The sequence below is a fragment of the Dermochelys coriacea genome, chromosome 5 (genome assembly GCF_009764565.3).
Source record: "Dermochelys coriacea isolate rDerCor1 chromosome 5, rDerCor1.pri.v4, whole genome shotgun sequence".
Classification (NCBI taxonomy): Eukaryota; Metazoa; Chordata; order Testudines; family Dermochelyidae; genus Dermochelys; species Dermochelys coriacea.
This window is the reverse complement of record NC_050072.1, coordinates 1-20,947: the sequence shown is the minus strand read 5'-3', so window position 1 is coordinate 20,947 and position 20,947 is coordinate 1. Positions and strand designations below refer to the sequence as shown.

The 20,947-nt window shown below is 47.1% G+C and overlaps 1 protein-coding gene across 4 annotated transcripts in view; it reads left to right on the top strand.

Moving 5' to 3' along the window:
- ARHGEF39 (Rho guanine nucleotide exchange factor 39) overlaps positions 1–18,953 on the top strand; it is a 71,992-nt gene extending 53,039 nt beyond the window's left edge. For 3 of the 4 annotated variants that reach the window (XM_043514843.1, XM_043514844.1, XM_043514846.1), the window contains 5 exons: positions 6,973–7,101; positions 14,595–14,824; positions 17,291–17,379; positions 17,645–17,761; positions 18,651–18,953. In XM_043514843.1, the coding sequence (XP_043370778.1) occupies positions 6,973–7,101; positions 14,595–14,824; positions 17,291–17,379; positions 17,645–17,761; positions 18,651–18,771 (686 nt within the window). In that variant the 3' untranslated portion in view covers positions 18,772–18,953. Of the gene's footprint in view, positions 1–6,972; positions 7,102–14,594; positions 14,825–17,290; positions 17,380–17,644; positions 17,762–18,451 lie in introns of all 4 variants that reach the window. The other variant, XM_043514845.1, reaches the window with a different exon arrangement.
- Positions 18,954–20,947: the final 1,994 nt, after the last annotated feature.

Below are 20,947 nucleotides of genomic sequence, written 5' to 3'. Positions count from 1 at the left end.
TAGATACCCTTGGGGCCTCTATACCCCTGGGACCCAACCCACTGGGCACAGTGGCTGCCCAGGGACCTGTAACACTGCCCATATCTGCCTTCCCAGATCTCAAAAGCTTTTGTCTGGGCTCCTGGGCTGGAACTGCCCAGTTCGCACTGGAAACAGAGATTGAGTGGGAGCCAATACCAACGGTTGTCTCATCCTTTCCTGACGAAGCCCTGATTTCCCCAGCTCTCTTGCCTCCTGATGATTAAGGCTACAATTTGTCATGGGTATTTTTAGTAAAAGTCACGGACAGGTCGCGGGCAATAAACCAAAATTCGTGGCCTGTGACCTGTCCATGACTGATACTATAAATACTCTGGACTAAATTTTTGGGGGGGAGCATTGCTGGAGTGGGGTGCCTCGGGGGGCTGGGGCTTGCTGCTGGTGAAAAGTGGGGGCCGCTGCTGGGGGGGACAGGGCCAGTAGTTCCAGTTGCCAGAGGCTGCTGATCAGTGGCTGCTCCGTCCGTCCAGGGGCCATTGAGCAAGGGCTGCTCCAGCCACCCAGGGACTGCTGCCGGGGTTCGCCAACAGTGGCTGCTCCAGCTGCCCCTGGGATCACTTCTCAGGTGGTCCCCAGGGCCAGTCGCACCAGTTGCTACTTGGGTGGTGTCTGGGGCCGCTCTAACAGCGGCCGGCGCAGCTGACTGCAGGGTCATCTGAGCTGGCTGCAGAGCCACTCCTGTAGCCAGCTGCTTGGGCAGGCCTGGGGTCAGCCACATTGGCCACCGCAGAAGTTATGGAGGTCACAGAAACTCCATGACTTCCGTTACAAACACGGGGCCCTATTGAGGATCATTGCCAGTACCAAGAGGTGCTGCAGCAGGTGTTTCTGGACTTGGGCACCTCTAGAGGAAGTCCAGGACCAACATCACCAGCTGTTGGACATCCTCCAGCCCAGGGGACCATCACACGTCACATTCTTCCAGACTGCTCATGCAGACTGGCACACACCAGCTTCATGTACCCCCATGCCTAAGAGGTCGGAACATTGGTACTTTGTCCAATCCAAGGGGGTGACTTTCTTTTTTCTCTTCCTCCTCCCACCCCACACACACTTTGCTAGTGATGCACACTGTGACTGAACGGGTCAGGAGCTTTTAACCCCTACGGTGGCCAAATGCTCAATTTCCTGGGCCATAAGGTATACTCCTCCACAGCCCTGCAGTTCCACATCTCTTAACTACTGTACTCTGCTAGCAAAGTATGACTATCATAACTATGCCACGCTATGGATCTGCCATAGGACAAACAGCAGGACTTCTGGGCCCCAGTGGAGGAAGTTTGCCTGATGGCCAAGGTCAGCCTCCAAGCTGCAGTGGATGCAGCAAATGCATCCTTCCAGTCCCTTGCTGCAGTCCTCTGGCTTCCCCAGGGAGATCCAGACCATCATCCCAGACCTCCTCCTTTGACAAGGACAGTTTGTTCTCAGTGAAGACAGACAAGTCCCTCCACTCTCTGAAGGACTTTAGAGCAACACTCTGGTCTCTTGGGAAATGCATCCTGGCACCTGGGTCAAAAGCAATCCAGTTATGCTCCTATGCACCGTACCAGGCCACCTACCCCCGGTATCAGGAGCCTGCACAACACACGCTCGATCACCGCCACCTCCTCTGCAGCACCATGGCATCCACCGAAGGGACGGTTTTGATGTGCATGTTTGAGACCTGCGAGCCCCCCACATCACCATCCCCGGCCCCCCAACCTTTGGGGGGCCATCTGGCCTTATTTGTCCATGATTGGGACAAGATCATCATGGACTGTTGGGTATTAGAGATCATGCAGCACAGTTACTCAATCAAATTGCTTTCCCCTCTCGCTGCATGCCTCCTGCCCCTCCCAGATGCCTAGTGGGAGTCTCTCTTATCACAACTTCCTACAACACGAGGCAGACACCCTCCTTGTGAAAGGCACAATAGAACCAGTGACTAATCCCTTAGTCAGCAAAAGCTTCTACTCCCCATACTTTCTCATCCCCTTCTCAAACTCTGACTACTCAACACATTCATCATGAAAACTGAGTTCTGTATCATGACTCTCGCTTCCATCATCTACCTCGCCCAGGGGTCATGGTTCACAGCTCTCAACATGAAGGATGCATATTTCCACCCTGACATCTGCCCAGCCCACTGCAAGTTTCTTTGCTTTTGCATGGGTGATAACAACTACCAGTTCAGAGTCCTCCCCTTCAGCATTGCAACGGCCCCAAGGGTCTTCACAAAAGTCTTCGTGGTCATGGCAGCTCAATTAAGGCAGCTGGGGTACTCTGTGTTCCTTTACTTAGATGACTGCCTCACTGAGACGACGTCAGCCATCTGCGCTCTTTGTTCTCTCCTTGCCACTCTTGGTATCCAAATCCACAAGGGAAAATCCATGCTCATCCCAACACAGACAATCCATTTCATTGGGGCATGCCTGGATTCCATGGTGGCTCGCGCCTTTCTCCCAACAGGCCATTTCGCCACCCAGACAGCAGTCCTATGTCGCAACCCATACACCATGGTGTGTCATTGTCTCTGCCTCGTTGGCCACATGGCAGCCTGCACCCAGGTGACATTGCATGCCCGCTTGCACAGGCGCTGTCTACAGTTGTGGCTCATATCAGTCTGCAGGCTCCATGTCAACCACCTGGATGTTACACTGATTGTCCCAAGTCTAGTCCAGGCCTCTCACTTGGTGGACCAACCCTTCCAAAGTGATGATAGGCACCCCCTGCCCCACTCCCATCCCAACCACCACCCTCATCACAGATGCCTCCCTAGCTGGTTCGGGTGCTCACCCTGGATGGCCATGCCATCCCAGGGGCTTGGACTCAGCATGAGGCCCGCATGCACATCAGTATCCTGAAGTTGTGGGCAAGCCGCCTTGCCTGCCTTGCATTCCTGCCCTTTATCCAAGCATGCTATGTTCATCTCCTTTCCTACAATACCACCGCAGCAGCATACGTAAACAGGCAGGGACGCACCAAGTCCTGGTCACCCGGTGTGGAGACCATCTGCCTCTGGAACTGGTATATCTGCCACAATGTCACAGTCTGTGTGACATACCTCCCGGGAATGCAGAACTCTCTGGTGGACACATTCAACTGGATCAGGTACCTCAATCGTGAGTGGAAGCTACACAACCCCACTCTCTGCTGCCTCTGCCAAGCCTAGGGCACCCGTCACTGGGACCTTTTTGCCACTTGCAAAAACTGCAAATTCCCTCTCCTCTAATCAGGAAAGAGATCTTGGAGTCATTATGGATAGTTCTCTGAAGATGTCCACGTAGTTTGCAGTGGCAGTCAAAAAAGCAAATACAATGTTAGGAATCATTAAAAAAGGGATAGAGAATAAGACGGAGAGTATCTTATTGCCCTTATATAAATCCATGGTGCGCTCACATCTTGAATAACTGCATACATATGTAGTCTCCTTATCTCAAAAAAAGATATACTGGCATTAGAAAAGGTTCAGAGAAGGGCAACTAAAACAATTAGGTTTCAGAGTAGCAGCCGTGTTAGTCTGTATTCGCAAAAAGAAAAGGAGTACTTGTGGCACCTTAGAGACTAACAAATTTATTAGAGCATAAGCTTTCGTGAGCTACAGCTCACTTCATCGGATGCATTAATCTCTCCTCTGTTTTTTCCACCAAATGCATCCGATGAAGTGAGCTGTAGCTCACGAAAGCTTATGCTCTAATAAATTTGTTAGTCTCTAAGGTACCACAAGTACTCCTTTTCTTAAAACAATTAGGGGTTTGGAACGGGTCCCATATGAGGAGAGATTAAAGAGGCTAGGACTTTTCATCTTGGAAAAGAGGAGACTAAGGGAGGTTATGATAGAGGTCTATAAAATCATGAGTGGTGTGGAGAAAGTGAATAAGGAAAAGTTATTTACTTGTTCCCATAATAGAAGAACCAGGGGCCACCAAATGAAACTAATGGGCAGCAGGTTTAAAACAAATAAAAGGAAGTTCTTCTTCACACAGCGCACAGTCAACCTGGGGAACTCCTTGCCTGAGGAGGTTGTGAGAAGGCTAGGACTATAACAGGGTTTAAGAGAACTAGATAAATTTATGGAGGTTAAGTCCATAAATAGCTATTAGCCAGGATGGGTAAGGAATGGTGTCCCTAGCCTCTGTTTGTCAGAGGGTGGAGATGGATGGCAGGAGAGAGATCCCTTGATCATTACCTGTTAGGTTCACTCCCTCTGGGGCACCTGGCTTTGGCCACTGTGGGTCGACAGGATAATGGGCTGGATGGACCTTTGGTCTGACCCAGTATGGCCGTTCTTGTGTACTGCTCCCGGGGGGCCAACGGGCGTGATTCCTAGGTCAATGCTCTCCTCTTTCTGTGGCAAGGTGGCCTCCACTACGCCTTCCTCCCTCTCCCACCACATTTCCTTGGTACTGCGCAAGATCCAACACGATTGGGCCATGGTCCTGTTAGCCCCATTTTGATCTCAACAGTTCTGGTTTCCAGACCTGCTCAGACTCTCCACCCATCCCCTAATCCACCTCCCCACACTGCTGGATCTCTTCACCCAGGACTGAGGCAGAGTCAGACATTCCTGCCCAGGCTTGCTTTGCCTCTTGGCCTGGCTTTTGGATGGTGCTTGCACGTAGACATTGCCTGCTTGACACCAGTGCAGCACATACTTACGCTCAGCAGACAAGCTTCCACATGGGCATTCTACGCAGTGAAATAGAAGCATTTCACCGCCTGGGCGCAACGCTTCTATCTCCCCCTTAGTGACATCTTTCATTCCTACCGTCCTGGAGTACCTCCTGGAACTTAGGACCTCAGGCCTCGCCATCAGCTCGGTCTGAGTCCACTTGGCAGCGCTTAGTATGTTCCTCCCACTGGTTGATAGCCACTCAATGTTCACCCTTTCTGAAAGGGCTAACAAATAACTTCCCATTGGTCCTTTAAACTACTATCCCCACACCGGGACCTCAATCTTGTAATCTCTGCCCTCACCAGACTTCCCTTTGAGTCCCTGGCCACGTGCTCCCTCACACTTTATTCATGAAGGTCATCCTTCCTATTGCCATCATTTTCACTAAGCGGGTCAGCGAATTGGCAGCCACAATGGCCAACCTACCATATACAGTATTCCAAAAATACAAAGTTTCATTATGCCTTCACCCTAAGTTTTTTCTGAAAGTGGTCTCAGAGTTCCATCTCAGTCAGTCCATTCACTTCCTGGTCTTCCATCCTAAGCCACATGTCTCTACAGCGGACAGGACCCTGCACTCATCCAACATCTGCCATGCATTTGTGTTCTACCTTAACAGGACTCGCGTCTTTTGTACCTTTTTGTAGGTATTGTGGTGAGGTCGTGAGGGCAAGCCCTCTCTTCACAGCGCATATCAAAGTGGGTCTCTACATGCATCACAGAATGCTGCATGCAGGACAATACCCTGCTGCCCGACAGGATTACAGCCCACTCCATGCAGGCACATGTGACCTGGCACTCCGTCCATACCTTCCCCACCCACTGTGCTATCACCCAGGGAGTGGCGAAAGATGCAACCATCAGCCATGCCATCCTGCAGACGACGGTGGTACTTGTGTCCTCACACGTCTCCAAGCTGATCACTACTTGGTACTCACCCACGTTTGGAATACATATAGGGACTATCACTTGAAGAAGACAAATATGTTTGTTTCTGGGTGACACCTCTCAAAAAGATAAACATCAAGACTAGACATCTATGTGAAGATGGCCCATTAAGGACACTTCACTCTATCAGTGGACCATAGAAGAAACTCATCCTGCCCAGATAACTCTCCCAAAGGATGCCCTAGACAGCAAGGGGCCAATGGCCAACCCCTGTGAGTCAGCAAACCATGTAAGGACGTGATATGCTCATATGACCCTGGCTCCATCTTGGGCTAGTAACTTTCCACAAACAGGAGCTGTGGGCTTTGGGACAGAGTATATAAAAAGGCACCTGAGACATCTCCATTTTGTCTTCATTTCTTGCTTCATTTTTCTGGACTGGATTACTAACAAGGAAGCTCAAAACAAGGACTGATAACCCTTAACCTGTCTGGGTAATTTCCAGAGAGACTTTTGCAAACGAGAAGTTTATTTCATCACTGCTACAAACCTGATATAAGAACTTTGCTATCAATTGTATGTATATGATTCCTTAGCCACTTATAACTTTCTTCTTTCTTTCCTTTTAATAATAAATCTTAGTTATTAAGGATTGGCTGTAAGCATGTATTTGGGTAAGATCTGAGATTCATATTGACCTACCGGTAAGTGTCTAATACCTTTGGGATTGGTAGAACTTAAAGTATGGTGAATAGGCTTTTCAGTAACCCCTCACTATATTAGACTTGGTTGTCTAGATGAGAGCCAAGAGCTGGAATACCTAAAGGAGATTGTGTTTGGTTTCTTATTAGTCAGTGTGGCACTACAGATAGCTCTCTTGTTACTGGACTGGTGAATCTAATTACAGAATAAACCACCAGTTTTGTGGATTATCGGCTTTATTTCTTGCAGTCTGCCCTGAGTGTGGCATTGTCAGTGTGGCCCATCCAGACACCTGGTCACACCCACTCACCATCTCCTCTACTGCAGACTGTGCTACTTAGTGGTGAGAGGGTGACTGAAGGGGCATCGCCCCGCATGGCTTCTTATAACTTTGTCTGTAGCATGAGGCAATGTATGACTCAGGTGCAGGTCACTGACCCTGCTAAACTTTCAGCTATGGTGCGAAAGTGCACCCACTTTTGGAATACAGAGAGGGACCACACATCTTGAAGAACCTCCAATTACAGGTAAGTAACCTCCTCAACTCCCAGACTTCAGCGCTAGGATTGAGCAGAGCCACCTACATGCTCTTCTCCAATGCTGGCAATTTTGTCTATTTCCCAACCTGATGTAGATCACTAGCAGTGAAGTGTTTTTTTTTATATATTGATATGCTATACTAATTTCAGAAGCTGTGAAATCTGTTTCTGAAGTGTCTCAGTGGGTCCATAGCACAATTTGCAGCCATGAGAACTCAATGCAACTGCTTCGGGTCCAGAAACTGCTCAAAGGACGGAAGACCAAGGTGCTGACTTCAGGTGGGTCCTACTCGTCAGCCAGACTAAGTGAATTGGAGGCACCTAAATTTCTGTCATTAAAGTTCACGAGGTAACTACATTTCAGTGGCTGTGTGTGTGCACAAAGCTACCTCAGTTCTGACACTGACCACCAGTTTGGTCCCTAACTTGTACCTAAACCACAGAGAACATCCAGACTGGTGTTCTCATTCCTGTCTTGCTTTTGGGGTCTGATCCAGTAGGCATGCTTGGAGCACCCCTAAACCTACACAAAATGGCACAAGGTGGGGGAACAGCTATAACTTAGCCTAGTGGTTAAGGCACTTACTCAGGATGTGGGAGAGACAGGTTAAATTCCCACCACTGCCAGCTGTGGAGAAGAGATTTTAAGTGTCGGGTTTCCCACCTCCCTGGAGAGTACCCTAACCACTGAGCTATGGGGTATTCTGGGGCAGGGTGCTCTTTCTCTCCTGTTGAACCTGTTCCACTGTGTGTAAAATAATCAAATACACATTGGGCCAGAGAATTAGAATGGCTGTCTCTATAGTCCAGTGGTTAGGGCAGTCCCCATGTAGCAGGCAGACCCAGGTTCAGTCCCCTTCTCCAATGCATATTTCGTTACTAGTAATTGCAAGTCCATGCTGTCACATGGGTGTAATTCCTAAAGTCATGTCGTTTAAAAAAACTCACTAAAAATGGCTGAGAATTTAAAAATTGGAGGGTAACATCATGAATGCCAGTCATGATTCAATCTGCTGCTATTTTGAACAAAGAGTTCTCCCCCATTGTTTGTAGCTGTATCCATCGCTTCACAATGAAGCTTTAGAGTGATATTTGGTGTAGCCAGTCAGTTGATTTTATCATTTAATTGTATTATTGTCATGGTTAACTCATATGTAATCAATGTGTGATGAATAGTTATTAGTAGGATAGGACTATGGGAGTATAAGACTGAAAAGTATTTAGGAGTGATGGATCTGTATTAGGTTTTAGTAAAACAAGGCTGTAATGCAGGGCCTACTGGGTAAGGCCTGCACGATTTCAGCTTAGCCACTCTAGGCTTCAGGCTTAAGGATACTTGTCGTTAGTGGGTGACCAAAGATTGACCCTATGCCAATAAAACTACAAGATTACTATAAAGAATGTGCCAATAGGTGATGTTATGGAAAAATAGAACACAATGTATCCATCTAGACTGCAAGGTACCTGATTGGAATATCATGGAAAGTTCTCTTTTGACCATAGAACAGAACACAGGAACATGTGTGCATAAATGTTAATAAGATGCTAATAATAATAAAGGGAACAAAGAGAATACTCTATGAAAAGTGGAGGAGTACTTGTGGCATCTTAGAGACTAACAAATTTATTAGAGCATAAGCTTTCGTGAGCTACAGCTCACTTCATCGGATGCGTACAGTGATAGAGGGGAGATTTTATATACACAGAGAACATGAAACAATGGGTGTTACCATACAGATTGTAACAAGAGGGATCAGGAAAGGTGAGCTGTTACCAGCAGGAGAGCGGTGGGGGGGACAACCTTTTGTAGAGATAATCAAGGTGGGCCATTTCCAGCACTTTACAAGAACAGTAGGAGGGGAAATAAACAAGGGGAAATAGTTTTACTTTGTGTAATGACACATCCACTCCCTTTATTCAAGCCTAAGTTAATTGTATCCAGTTTGCAAATTAATTCCAATTCAGCAGTCTCTCGTTGGAGTCTGTTTTTGAAGTTTTTTTTGTTGGAAGAATTGCCACTTTTAGGTCTGTAATCGAGTGACCAAAGAGATTGAAGTGTTCTCCAACTGGTTTTTGAATGTTATAATTCTTGACGTCTGATTTGTGTCCATTTATTCTTTTACGTAGAAACTGTCCAGTTTGGCCAATGTACATGGCAGAGCGGCATTGCTGGCACATGATGGCATATATCACATTGGTAGATGTGCAGGTGAACAAGCCTCTATTAGTGTGGCTGATGTGATTAGGCCCCATGATGGTGTCCCCTGAATAGATATGTGGACACAGTTGGCAACGGGCTTTGTTGCAAGGATAGGTTCCTGGGTTAGTGTTTTTGTTGTGTGGTGTGTGGTTGCTGGTGAGTATTTGCTTCAGGTTGGCGGGCTGTCTGTAAGCAAGGACTGGCCTGTCTCCCAAGATCTGTGAGAGTGATGGGTCGTCCTTCAGGATAGGTTGTAGATCCTTGATGATGCGTTGGAGAGGTTTTAGTTGGGGGCTGAAGATGATGGCTAGTGGCGTTCTGTTATTTTCTTTGTTGGGCCTGTCCTGTAGTAGGTAACTTCTGGGTACTCTTCTGGCTCTGTCAATCTGTTTCTTCACTTCAGCAGGTGGGTATTATAGTTTTAAGAAAGCACTGCAAAATGTATGGGGTGGGGAAGAACAGATAACGAAAAAGAGGGTTGGAACCCTTAGGCATATGCATAAGGTGTTAGGTGTCATCAGAACAAGATAGAGGTGCCCTGGCTGGGCTAAAGTGGGAAGACTCAAAGGGAGGACGTCATTGGGATGATCCCAGCAGGAACCACCTTCTATCAATGACCACCTGTCAATGAGAGATCCAGTATGTGAGTATGAATAAGGCATTGGCTATTGCTTTGGCTTTCTCACATTGTGTAGATATGCATGTGAGTGTAATTTGAAATCTTTGAACAAAGTCTTTTTGCTTGTAAGTGTTTTTGTGGTTACTGTATTCATTCTTTGTGTACTCCTTACTCTCCCAATCTAAAAAAGTCCTAAAGGGTAGCTTTCTCCCTATTGATCTGAAAACTGTAGCACAACCGGGACTGAGCTCACTCTCTAGAGACACTATAGTTTAACACAAGACAATCCAGTCAATTTAAAATAAAGGCTACATGAGGGTTATTGTGTGTGCTGATTGTCTCGCTGTACGGATGGTTGTATTGATTTGTGTCTGGTGGGTGTTGTATTGGAAGATTTTGTGGATTTGTGTAGATGGTGGTTGGGCACTTGGATGTGGCAGCTGGGCCAAGTAGTCCACCATCTGTGCAGTCTCCCTCATATAACCAATGAAACTGTTGCATGCAAATTAGCTGTAGACTCAGGGTGGTGATTGGTTGGTTGAGTTATATTGGATATCACAGTGGTCTAGAACTTTTGGCATGGCATAGCTACAGCCTTAGCATAGCTGTATATTGCATTGGTGTAATTCATAAAATCAAAATGGCTGAGAATGTATAAACTGGACAATAACAGACCATGATGATTCTGCCTGGTGGTATTTTGAACAGCATAAGCTCACAACCATGCTTGTAGTGGCTTCCTTCATTTAACGTTGACTTAACAGACATTTTAGGCTTCAGAGTGACATTTCTGGAATCTTTTATACATTTACACACAGTGGAACAGCTTCAACAGAAGAGACTGAAAGCCCTTTCCTGGAATACCCCATAACCCACTGGTTAGAGCACCCTACCAGCAAAGGGGAGACTCAAGGTCAAATCCCTTCTCTGGATCAGGCAGAAGAGGAAATTGAACCTAGGTCTCCCACATGGTAGACCAGTAGTTAGAGCACTCACCTAAAAGAGGGGTACCACCATTTTCTTCCATTTGTGTTTTCTTCCCTTTTAGTTTTTCTTGAAAAAGGACTGACCCGGCTTAAGCACCTAACGCAAGGACAAGGTTAATGGCTGTGAATCCCAAGTAGAGGGAGGCACCTTCCTCTGGCCTGGATTTAAGCACCAGCCCTCAAAGGCACTTAGGCACTGTGACCGAGGCCTTGCCCCCCTCTGCCATTTCCTACTGGCTAATTTAGGTGGTTCCCCACTCAGTATGCTGGCTTTTGCTAATCCCATTCTTAGGCCACTAACTCTTTCCATGCATTGTATAGGGAACCAGGATGCCAAACACAGGGTTGTAAATTCCACTTGCAGCAAGTGACATAAAAGTATTGCCGTACGTACGTTCCCCTTGTGAATTCCACCTTTGAAGGACATTGTAGATAAACAACTGAACATAGCAGTTTTGTTCACAGCATTCCACTGGGAAAATGCAGTTCTTGGTGGTATAAATACAGGAACAGAGGGCACTACCGGACTACTGTGTCCAATTCTGGTGTCAATTCTTTGGAAAGCACACTGGAAAAATTGCAGATGGTTCAGAGAAGTGCTACAAGAATTAGAGATCTGGGAAATCTGCCTTACAGCAAACTCCTTAAGTCTCTCAACCTTTTCTTATATAAGCTAAATTATGATCTAAAAATACCTACACAGGGAGAAAATGTCTTATAGGGGATGTCACAGATCAACAGGATCAGTGCTATGCTTCCATATTAGGGATAGTCTCTTGGAGGAACTCCTTCAATTTTAGACACCCCTCTCCCCCTCCCCAAGGGCTCTCCTCTTCTTCCAGGATAAGTCAGGGGGCCTCACCACCTCCTTAGATTGTACTCCTGGGACTCCAGCACTGCTGCTTCACATCATGAGCTCTGTTCAACAAGTCCAACTTAAATAGATTGCTGGTAGAGACTTGTACACTCTTCAGGGATTAATCCACCTCATAAAGCATCTGCAGTGACACTCAAACAGTATTGTCAAAACAGTCAGGTTTATTAGGCCTGGTCTACGTGGGGGGGAGGATAGATGGTAGTTACGCAACTTCAGCTATGTGAATAACGTAGCTGAAGTTGACGTACTTAGATCTACTCACCGCAGTGTCTTCACTGCGGTGAGTCGAGGCTGATGCTCCCCCATCGACTCCGCCTGTGCCTCTCGCTCTGGAGGAGTACCAGAGTTGACGGGAGAGCACTCAGGAGTTGATTTATCGCATCTAGACTAAATGCAATAAATCAACCCTGGCTGGATTGATCACTGCCTGCTGATGCGGCGGGTAGTATAGACATATCCTTAGTCAACTGGAACGCAGCATAAGAAGTCTTTAGGTTAACATAAAGAAATGAAAGTTAAACCATAAACCATTATGGTTAGCCCCAAGCCCAGTCAAGCTGTAGTGAATCCCATCATTCGGTCTGACTCTTGGGGCAGGTCTACACTTAAAATGCTGCATCGATGCAGCTATGCTGCTGTAGCACTTAAATGAAGAAGCCCCTATGCCGAGAGGAGAGCTTTTCCCATCAGCTTATTTAATCCACCTCTCCAAGAGGTGGTAGCTATGTCAGCCGGAGAAGCTCTCCTGTAGACATAGCACTGTCTACATCAAGGGGTCTCAAACTCCCGGCCCATGGGCCATCTGTGGCCTGAGAACCTCCCCAGTGTGGCCCATGGGGCTCCAGCAATTTTGGGACCAGGTCTCTCCCTTGGCCCTGCCTGCTGCCCCTGAGCCCCTGCCCCCTCCCCCCCCCCCAGGCGATAGCCTGACCCTTGCTCCACGTGGCTGCCAGCCCCTCCCTGTGGCCTCAGTGCAGGCCTGTGCTTCTGTACGCTGCCCCCACCCCAAGCGCCCCTGTGGCAAATGGGAAGCTGCGGGGGCCGTGCGTGGGGGCAGCAGCGTGTGGAGGCCCCCTGGCCCGCCCTGCCTTGGACTCCAGTTAAGCACCGCACCCCCTGACCCTCTCCCAGAGCCTGGACCCCCTCCCGCCCCCAAACTCCCTCGCAGAGCCTGCACCCTCTCCCCACACACACCCCAAATTCCCTCCCAGAGCCTGCACCTCCTCATCCCTCCCACACCCACCCTCTCACCCCCAAGCTCCATCCCAGAGCCTGCACCCCTCCCAGAGCCTACAAGCCCACCCCCTTCTCCTGCACCCAGCACCCAAACTCCATCCCAGAGCCTGCACCCCAGACCCCTTCCCAGAGCCCAACCTCATCCCTTCTGCACCCAAACTCCCTCCCCAGAGCCTGCACCCCAATCCCCTACCCCAGATCACCTCCTCCACCCAAACTCCCTATCAGAGCCTTAGGCAGGTGGGGGGTGGGTACTGGGCGACATGAGTGACATTATTAGCCCGCTGGGAGGATTTGAGGACTGGCACTGGCCCTAAGGTAAATTGAGTTTGAGACCCCTGGTCTACATGGTGGGGTTAGGTTAGGTGGATTTTTCACACCCCTGAGTGATGTAGTTATACCAATCTAGGTCGGTATTATAGACCTGGCCTCAGTCTCACCTTGCTTAGCCTCCAGATGAGAGTCCAGTCTCCTTCCAGCAGCCAACCTATCTCACCACTTCACACCTTTGTTCTTGAGCTGCAGCTCCCCTGCAAAGAGGTGAGGAAATCCATCTCCTGCTGGGTCATTTGATCGCTAGGTGTCAATATGGCAGTGATTTGGATTTGCCATTGTCTTTTCAGATGCTCCATTCATATGGGGACTAAGGCTCAAATAGTTAGGCAACATCCATACCCATGTCTCCTAGCATGCCCTGAAAGCAAACAGTCAATATCTTCCCACTGGGTAACAATATACCATATAGGAGAAACTGAGGCACATATGGGATTCATAAAAATATAGAAAATTCCCACTTTGTCACAGGGAGCTCTTGAATCTAGCAAACAGAGGCATAGTGAGATTTGATGGCTGGAACATGAAACAAAACAAATTCTAAGTGGAAATAAGGAGAACTTTTAAGTGAGGGTAATTAGCAATTAAAACACTATGCCAAGGGACATTGGTGGATTCTTCATAATTTGAAGTTTTTACATCAAGACTGGATGCATTTTTCTAAAGGATATATGTTCCTAGTTCAACTCAGAAGTTACAGGCTTGATGTACAAAATGTTGCTGAAATTCTCTGGCCTGTGTTATTCAGACTAGACTAGACTAGACTAGATGATCACAGTGGAATGAATAACCTACCCATGGGCAAGTTTCTTCCTAATTCCCATCAATTTGAGGTTAGTTTGTCCTGAACCAGGAGGAATCATGTCCCTTTTTATCTTATGTTAAATATAATAAAGTTGTGCATGTTCTCATTGTACTTAGAGAGACCAAATCTTTTTTTTTAAAATACCCTGGTAAGCTCTTCACCTTGTGGCAATGAGTGCCAGGCTAATGATGTAGTGCATGAAATAGATGTTAATTTGCTGCCTTTTCCCTTGTATTATATGAGAGAGGATGAACAGAAGTTCTTGATTGATTTACTTTTTCTATCCCCTTTATTATTTTGTATCCCTCTATCATATCCCCTTAGTCCTCTTTTCTTTAAGGTAAACAGTCAATCTCTCAACCCTTCTATTTCTGTTACATTCTTTTTGAAGTAGGGTGGGTGAGCAGATCTGAACACAATACGCCAGGTGGGGCGTCCCATTACTTTTATAATGGCATTATAATTCAGTATCACTCCACATGTATATAACACTTTTTTATTCATGTTTGTATGCTTTTTCTGAGCACTTTTTGCACATTAAGCAGAGGTTTCTTCACCCTGCCCTCAGTCACATCAAGGGCTATTTCCTGAGTGATTAATAGTTTATTTAAAACCCAGTAATCTGTATGAGTAGTTCACTTTATTCCTTCAATTGATACTGCCTGTGTCACCACTGAGTCCCATCTCACAGTTGTACTTTCCCCCCACACAACCAGGGCGCTGGTATATCCAAGAAGGCTGGCTCATGGTGGTACCCACAAAGGGCGAAGAAGTGAAGCGTAAGATGTTCTTCCTCTTCTCCGATATCTTGGTTGCGACGAAGCCCTGCCACCCACTGCATCCCCTGAACTCAGACAAGTTTTCTTGCCAGGCAGTCTATCTACTTAACCAGTGCACAGTGGATAAAGTGTTTGGCCATACCCAGAGCCAGGGAGGGCTGCTCAGTGTAAGTTTCTCTCAGTTTCTGTCTGCAGCTCCTACAACCCTCATTTCTGCCTCCTGCCCACAAACACATCCTGATCTAAAATAGAATGAATGTGAGAGAGGATATGGGTGTAACTTACCCATGTGGCTGAGGCAGTGATGGGGAGAGCCATGGTGAGTCTCTTTAATTGCTGCAGAAGCAGCAGACTAGAGAGGGTAAAATAGTGGCAATGAAAAATATAAAGAGCTAGATTGTGCTAGGGAGGCTTCACTGCAGAGGGAAGAGTGAGGGAGTGAAGAGCCCACATCACCTCTGTGGGAGGCACAGTTCCGCTCTGACTGCCCTGGTGTGCAGCCTGCTCTCACAGCTGTACTTGGTTTGCTCGGGGTAGGGGCTTGGCCCCTTGCCCCCTTAGGAGTGCACAGAGGAAGCAGTGCCTGGGAGGGTTCTGCTCATTGTGCTGTCCCCAGTGCATCCACAAAGAGGCTACTTCCAAATTGGCCTCAAGGCAGCATGGTAAGTAAAAGGCAACAGAATGGTCACTAGGGCTTTGGCTCATCTGAAATCCTGCCAGCTAACATGTGGAGAGATGCTTTGGAACTGTTGCCAAGGGTAGAGCTCCTCCTCATGGCTGCTTTTTCTTTCTTCCCCCATGTCTTTTCAGTGAAGGACCTGCCTTTTCACTGCAAGGGCTTCTCCTGTTAGGGGTTATAATGCCTTGGGTAGAAGCATCCCAGAGGTCAGTTGAAGTGCCTGCAGTTAGAAAAACATCTCCTGATTTGTCCCAATAATGCTAAAGCAAATTGCTCAATTTACATTTAAACTAAGACCCTATGCTTCCATTTATAGCTACTTCTGAGAACAGAGCCACATTAAAATGCAGGACAGGGAGTGTGGTCTCCTGGGCTCTACTGGATTCACTACAGACTTGCTCTGTGACCTTGAGCAGGAGGCTTCCTTTCTGGGCTGGTTTCTCCATATATAAAGTAAATCTGTAAATGAAGACGCCCCTATGCCGAGAGGAGAGCTTTTCCCGTCAGCATAGTTAGATACCACCTCTTGGGGAGGTGGATGTCAGCCGGAGAAGCTCTCCTGTTGACATAGCGCTCTAACAGCAGGGATTGCTCAATAAGGGCTGGAGGGCCTGGGGCTAGCCAACCCTTATTAGTACAGGTTTCAGAGTAGCAGCCGTGTTAGTCTGTATTCGCAAAAAGAAAAGGAGTACTTGTGGCACCTTAGAGACTAACAAATTTGTTAGTCTCTAAGGTGCCACAAGTACTCCTTTTCTTATTAGTACAGAGGCACACCTGGATTGGATCAGGTAATCCCTTATAAAGTACAGCAAGTGGCTGCAGTGAAGGGGGAAGCTCAGGAAACTGCAAGAAGAGTTAGAAACCTGAGGCTCCAGCCACATAGGGCCTGCATGTGGCCTGCCAATGTAAGAAAGGCCCCAGGCAGGAAGGCCTGGGTGTAGGATAAACCTGGAGATTACTGGGAGTGAGTAGTCTCTAGCCAAAAGATGTGGGATGTGGGGTTTCCCTGCTGAGACTTATAGCCAGGAAAAGCCTGGGGACCCAACAAGAAAATAAAACCAATGGACTGTTTTGGAACTTGTAGGGTCTTTTTTGAACTTTATTTATGCAAACAAATGTGGACACACCCCCAGAAGGGGTGGTAAATGGACAAGAAAAGCCTATGTGGAGGTCAAGAAACCACTTAAGGGGGAATCTGAGACAGGCTGCCCATAGTGTAGCCCCAAGGCCATGACAGGTTACATGGCATGCAGCCAGCCCCATTACAAGGGATTATATTTAAGCAGTAGCTGCACTCTGTGTATAAGACACACCATTGTGAAAATCCCTGCTCCATGGAGAGCTCTGTTGCAAAGGCAGGCAAGATGGGACATGGTGGGAAGGCCAGAAGAGGGAATAGCTTTAGAGAGGATTTCTTTTGGATCACTCCTTATGAGCTGCATGGGGGAAGAAGAGTCTGACTGCAACTTGAACTTGGGAAGGGTGGTGGATTGGAGAACAAGGATGTTCTATTCAGTGGGGCAGCATGGACTAAGGGACAGAGCCAAGTATGAACAGAGTATCAAGGGTGGCATTGACTTACTACTTCCATAGTATGCTGGGAGAAATATTAATTGTGTGTGAAGTATTTTGAGATCTGCAGCTGGAATTGGTCAGAGGGTAGGTCTGTTTCTGTTTCTGTGCCAGTGTAGCCTGGACAGCCCTGTTGCTTTTCTATTGCAAAAGGAAGATTACAGAAATTTGTAAGATGGGATGAGGTGCTGGTTGTCTCTGTGGCAGAGCTGTTGTCTGGGGCAAAGGAAACGTTAAAGATGGATGTTGGACTCAACGCCTTTCTTCTTCTGTTCTGTTCCTTGCCTCTGAAACATCTGGCCCTGGCTGCTGCTAGAAGACATGATACTGGGCTAGATGGATCATTGGTCTGACCAAGTGTAGCTATTATGTTCTCTTTCAGCTCTCCTTTCCCCACAAGACACTGCTGTTGATGTCAAGCAACCAGGAGGATATTAACAACTGGTATCTGAATATGACAGCTGCTATCAGGTAGGTCTCATCTGCTTTCTCTGTTCAATAGGTGACTTCTTTTTTTCTTGATGTGTACTTGTGGTGTAGGAGGTGGGACAGTGCACCAAAGTGATCATGTGGGTTTCTGGAAGTGTATCTATAAGATGAATGGCTTTAGCACCAAGCTGATTGTGGGAAGGAAAGGGAGATTTGACTCTGAAGGCAAAGCTTAGAAGGAATAATCTCATGGTGCAGGTGAACAAAACATTAGAGTGGGTTTTTCCTCATTTGTTCTTCTCCCTAGGCAGCTGAAAGCCAGGCCGACCCTTGTACACCAGAAGGAATACCTGACAGAACAACCTGTCAGCTCAAGAGAGGCCCACACAGTCCAGAAAATGTGCCAGGATTTAGAAGAGCGAAGGTGTGTGTCAGTGTTCCCTCTAATTTTTTATGTGCACCCATATGGAGGTGATGTGTGACAGGGGTGGGGCTGAGGGGTTTGGAGTGTGGGAGGGGGCTCAGGGCTGGAGTGCAGGGGGTGAAGGCTCTGGAGTGTGGCCAGGGATGGGAGGTTTGGGGTGCAGGAAGGGGCTCAGGGCTGGGACAGAGAGTTGGGGTGTGGGCTCCATCTGGGGTTGCAGGCTCTGGGGTGGGTCCAGAGATGAGGGATTTGGTGTGTAGGCTGTCCTGAGACTGCAGTGGGGAGAGGCGCCTCTCCCCAACCCTCTCTCACTGCAGCAGCTTGGGGCCGGGGGAGAGGCGCCTCTCCCCAGCTGTGATGGCTCCAGCAGGGCCAGGCCAGGGGAGGGGCGCCTCTCCTTACCTGCACAGCCCTTGAAAGCCTGCTGTGCGGCCACGCAGCTTAGAGGGAACTTAGGTGTGTGTGTATTGTGGGGATACACAAAGAGTGGACTTGTGTGACAGACTATACCCTTGTGTTCACACCCTACACACTACTGTAATAATGTTTGTACAAGTATGCCTTTTAAGGTATCATATAAAAACTTGTAATTTGATGATCAATAGTATCATGGCAAAATGCCCGTAGCAGCATTATATGTGATGTTACAAGCATAAGCTGAAATTGTGACTCTAAAAGTATATTTTTCAGATAAGTTTGTGAAGTGGCCAAACCAGTTCGGCAGAGACAAAGGGCAAGCTGATACCTCAGCCAGGTGTAAACAAGGCTGATGAACATTACCTGCTAAATGGCCATTCTTTGGCAGGAAAGGGGGCAGGGGCAAAAATCTGTATCTTAGCAAAAAAACAGCATGGAGTTTCCTTCCACACAAACAGCCTATTGCTCCTAGCTGGAAATGTTCTCAAAGTGGGCAGAGGACTCTCTCTCCCTTCCCATCGCATTTTCTGCATTTGACAAAACAAAGGAAGCAGCGGTTGGACTCGGGGGGGGGGGGAAGGGTCCTTACATAAAGTCTTCCTTGGTCAGCAAGACTGCTGAAAGCATGTGGTGAGAAATCTTTCCTTTGAACATAATCTATTGTTAGGCACCTGTGATTGTTTTATTTTTCTTGTAACCATTTCTGACTTTTATGGCTCATTACTCGTATTCACTCAAAATCCATCTTTGTAGTTAATAAACTTGTTTTATCTAATCCACTGTGGTTTGCTGAAGTGTTTGGATAACTATTTAAAATAATACTGACATTATTCCCGGAAAAGAATAAGACTTAATATATTTGTACTGGGCAGTATAAGACTGTAACAGACCCATTCTACCCCCATCTTCTTCCCTGGAGAAACTACACAAGCTCCACCAGCTGTGCACTCAGTGACCTTTTATTTCTAGTTCCTTCCACCAATATCACCACAGTCCCTGTTGAATACAGTAACTCCTCACTTAGTCATCCTGGTTAATGTTGTTTCATTGCATTGTTGTTTCATTGTAATGTTGTTACATTGCTGATCAATTAGAGAACACACCGGTTTAAAGTTGTGCAATACTCCCTTATAATGTCCACTTCTTGCAGAAAGAGCAGACTGTTGGAGCTAGCTGGTGGGGGCTTGGAATCAGGGTGGACCAGCAGCTCCCCACACCCTAAGTTCCCTGTGCAGCAGCTGCCCAGCAGACTATCAATTGCCAGCAGTTCAGCTGTCCCTCTCCCACTGCCCTATGCTGCTCCTGCCCTCTGTCTTGGAGCTGCTCCCAAGAGCCTCCTGCATGCTGTGCGGGGGCAGGCGGTGGAAGAGAGGTGCTAAAGTCAAGGTGTCTCCCTCCCCCCGCTTCTGCCCCCCACTCCTGTACCTTATCTCCACAGAGGTTGGGCAGGGGGGACGCTACAGGGCTCAGGACAGAGGGAGCTTGCTGGCAGCAGCTGCTGTCTCAACTTGCTGATCTACTTTAAAAGGCAATGTACTTGATGGGGTCAGCATACTTAAAGGGGCAATGCATGTCTCTCACCCTCACACACACCCAGTCTCTGTCTCCCTCTGCCATGCTGTCTCCCCTCCCTCCATTTGTGGTGCCTTGTAGTGTGAGGCTACATTAATAACAATTTGTTAACCCTTAAGAGCTCAGCCAAGTGCTAGTTCATCATTTATGTGCTCTTCATCCCCTCACCCACGCTCTTCATCCCTCTCTGACTCCACCACCTCAACCAAGCTTAACAATCATCATTGCTGTGTACAGTATTAAACTGTTTGTTTAAAACTGTGTGTGTAGAGAGTATTTTGTTTGGTGAAATTTTTTTCCCTGGAACCTAAGCCCCCCCCCCCCCACACACACACACACTTACATTCATTCTTATGGGAAAATCTGATTTGCTTAACATCGTTTCACTTAATAGAATTTTTCAGGAACATAATTACATTAAGCGAGGAGTTACTGTCAAAACCTCCTAACAGTAGGACAATGGAATAAACTGCCTTGAGAGGTTGTGGAAGCTTTTTCACTGTAGGTTTTTAAAAGGAGACTGAATACCCATCTGTCTTAAATGGTTTAGACACAACAAATCTTGCATCTTCATAGACCAAATGACCCTTGTGGTCCCTTCTAATCCTATGATTAATAAATCAGAATGCTTTTACTAAGTTATCAATTTGCACTAAGTTCAACAACTTATTTGCTGTGAGAATAAATCACTAAATATTTCCTGTCATACTGTTTAAATATAAATAGTACTATAGTAAATGAAATGATGAATTCACACTACTGTGGCTCTTTTGGGTAATGCCGATTATTAACTGGGCTTCTGAACCACCAAGATCTGAGTACTTGTGGCACCTTAGAGACTAACAAATTTATTAGAGCATAAGCTTTCGTGAGCTACAGCTCACTTCATCGGATGCATTACGATGAAGTGAGCTGTAGCTCACGAAAGCTTATGCTCTAATAAATTTGTTAGTCTCTAAGGTGCCACAAGTACTCCTTTTCTTTTTGCGAATACAGACTAACACGGCTGCTACTCTGAAACCTGTCAAGATCTGAGTGTCACTGCTCTAAGCTTACCAATGACAATCAGTGTGCTCAAAGTGCACTTGTCTAGACTTTGTTTGGAATACGAATGCAGAAAATCATGGAGCAAAGATCCTCAAAGAATCAATTATGAAGCACTTTGAGCAGAGGAAAGTGATCAGGAACAGTCAGCAT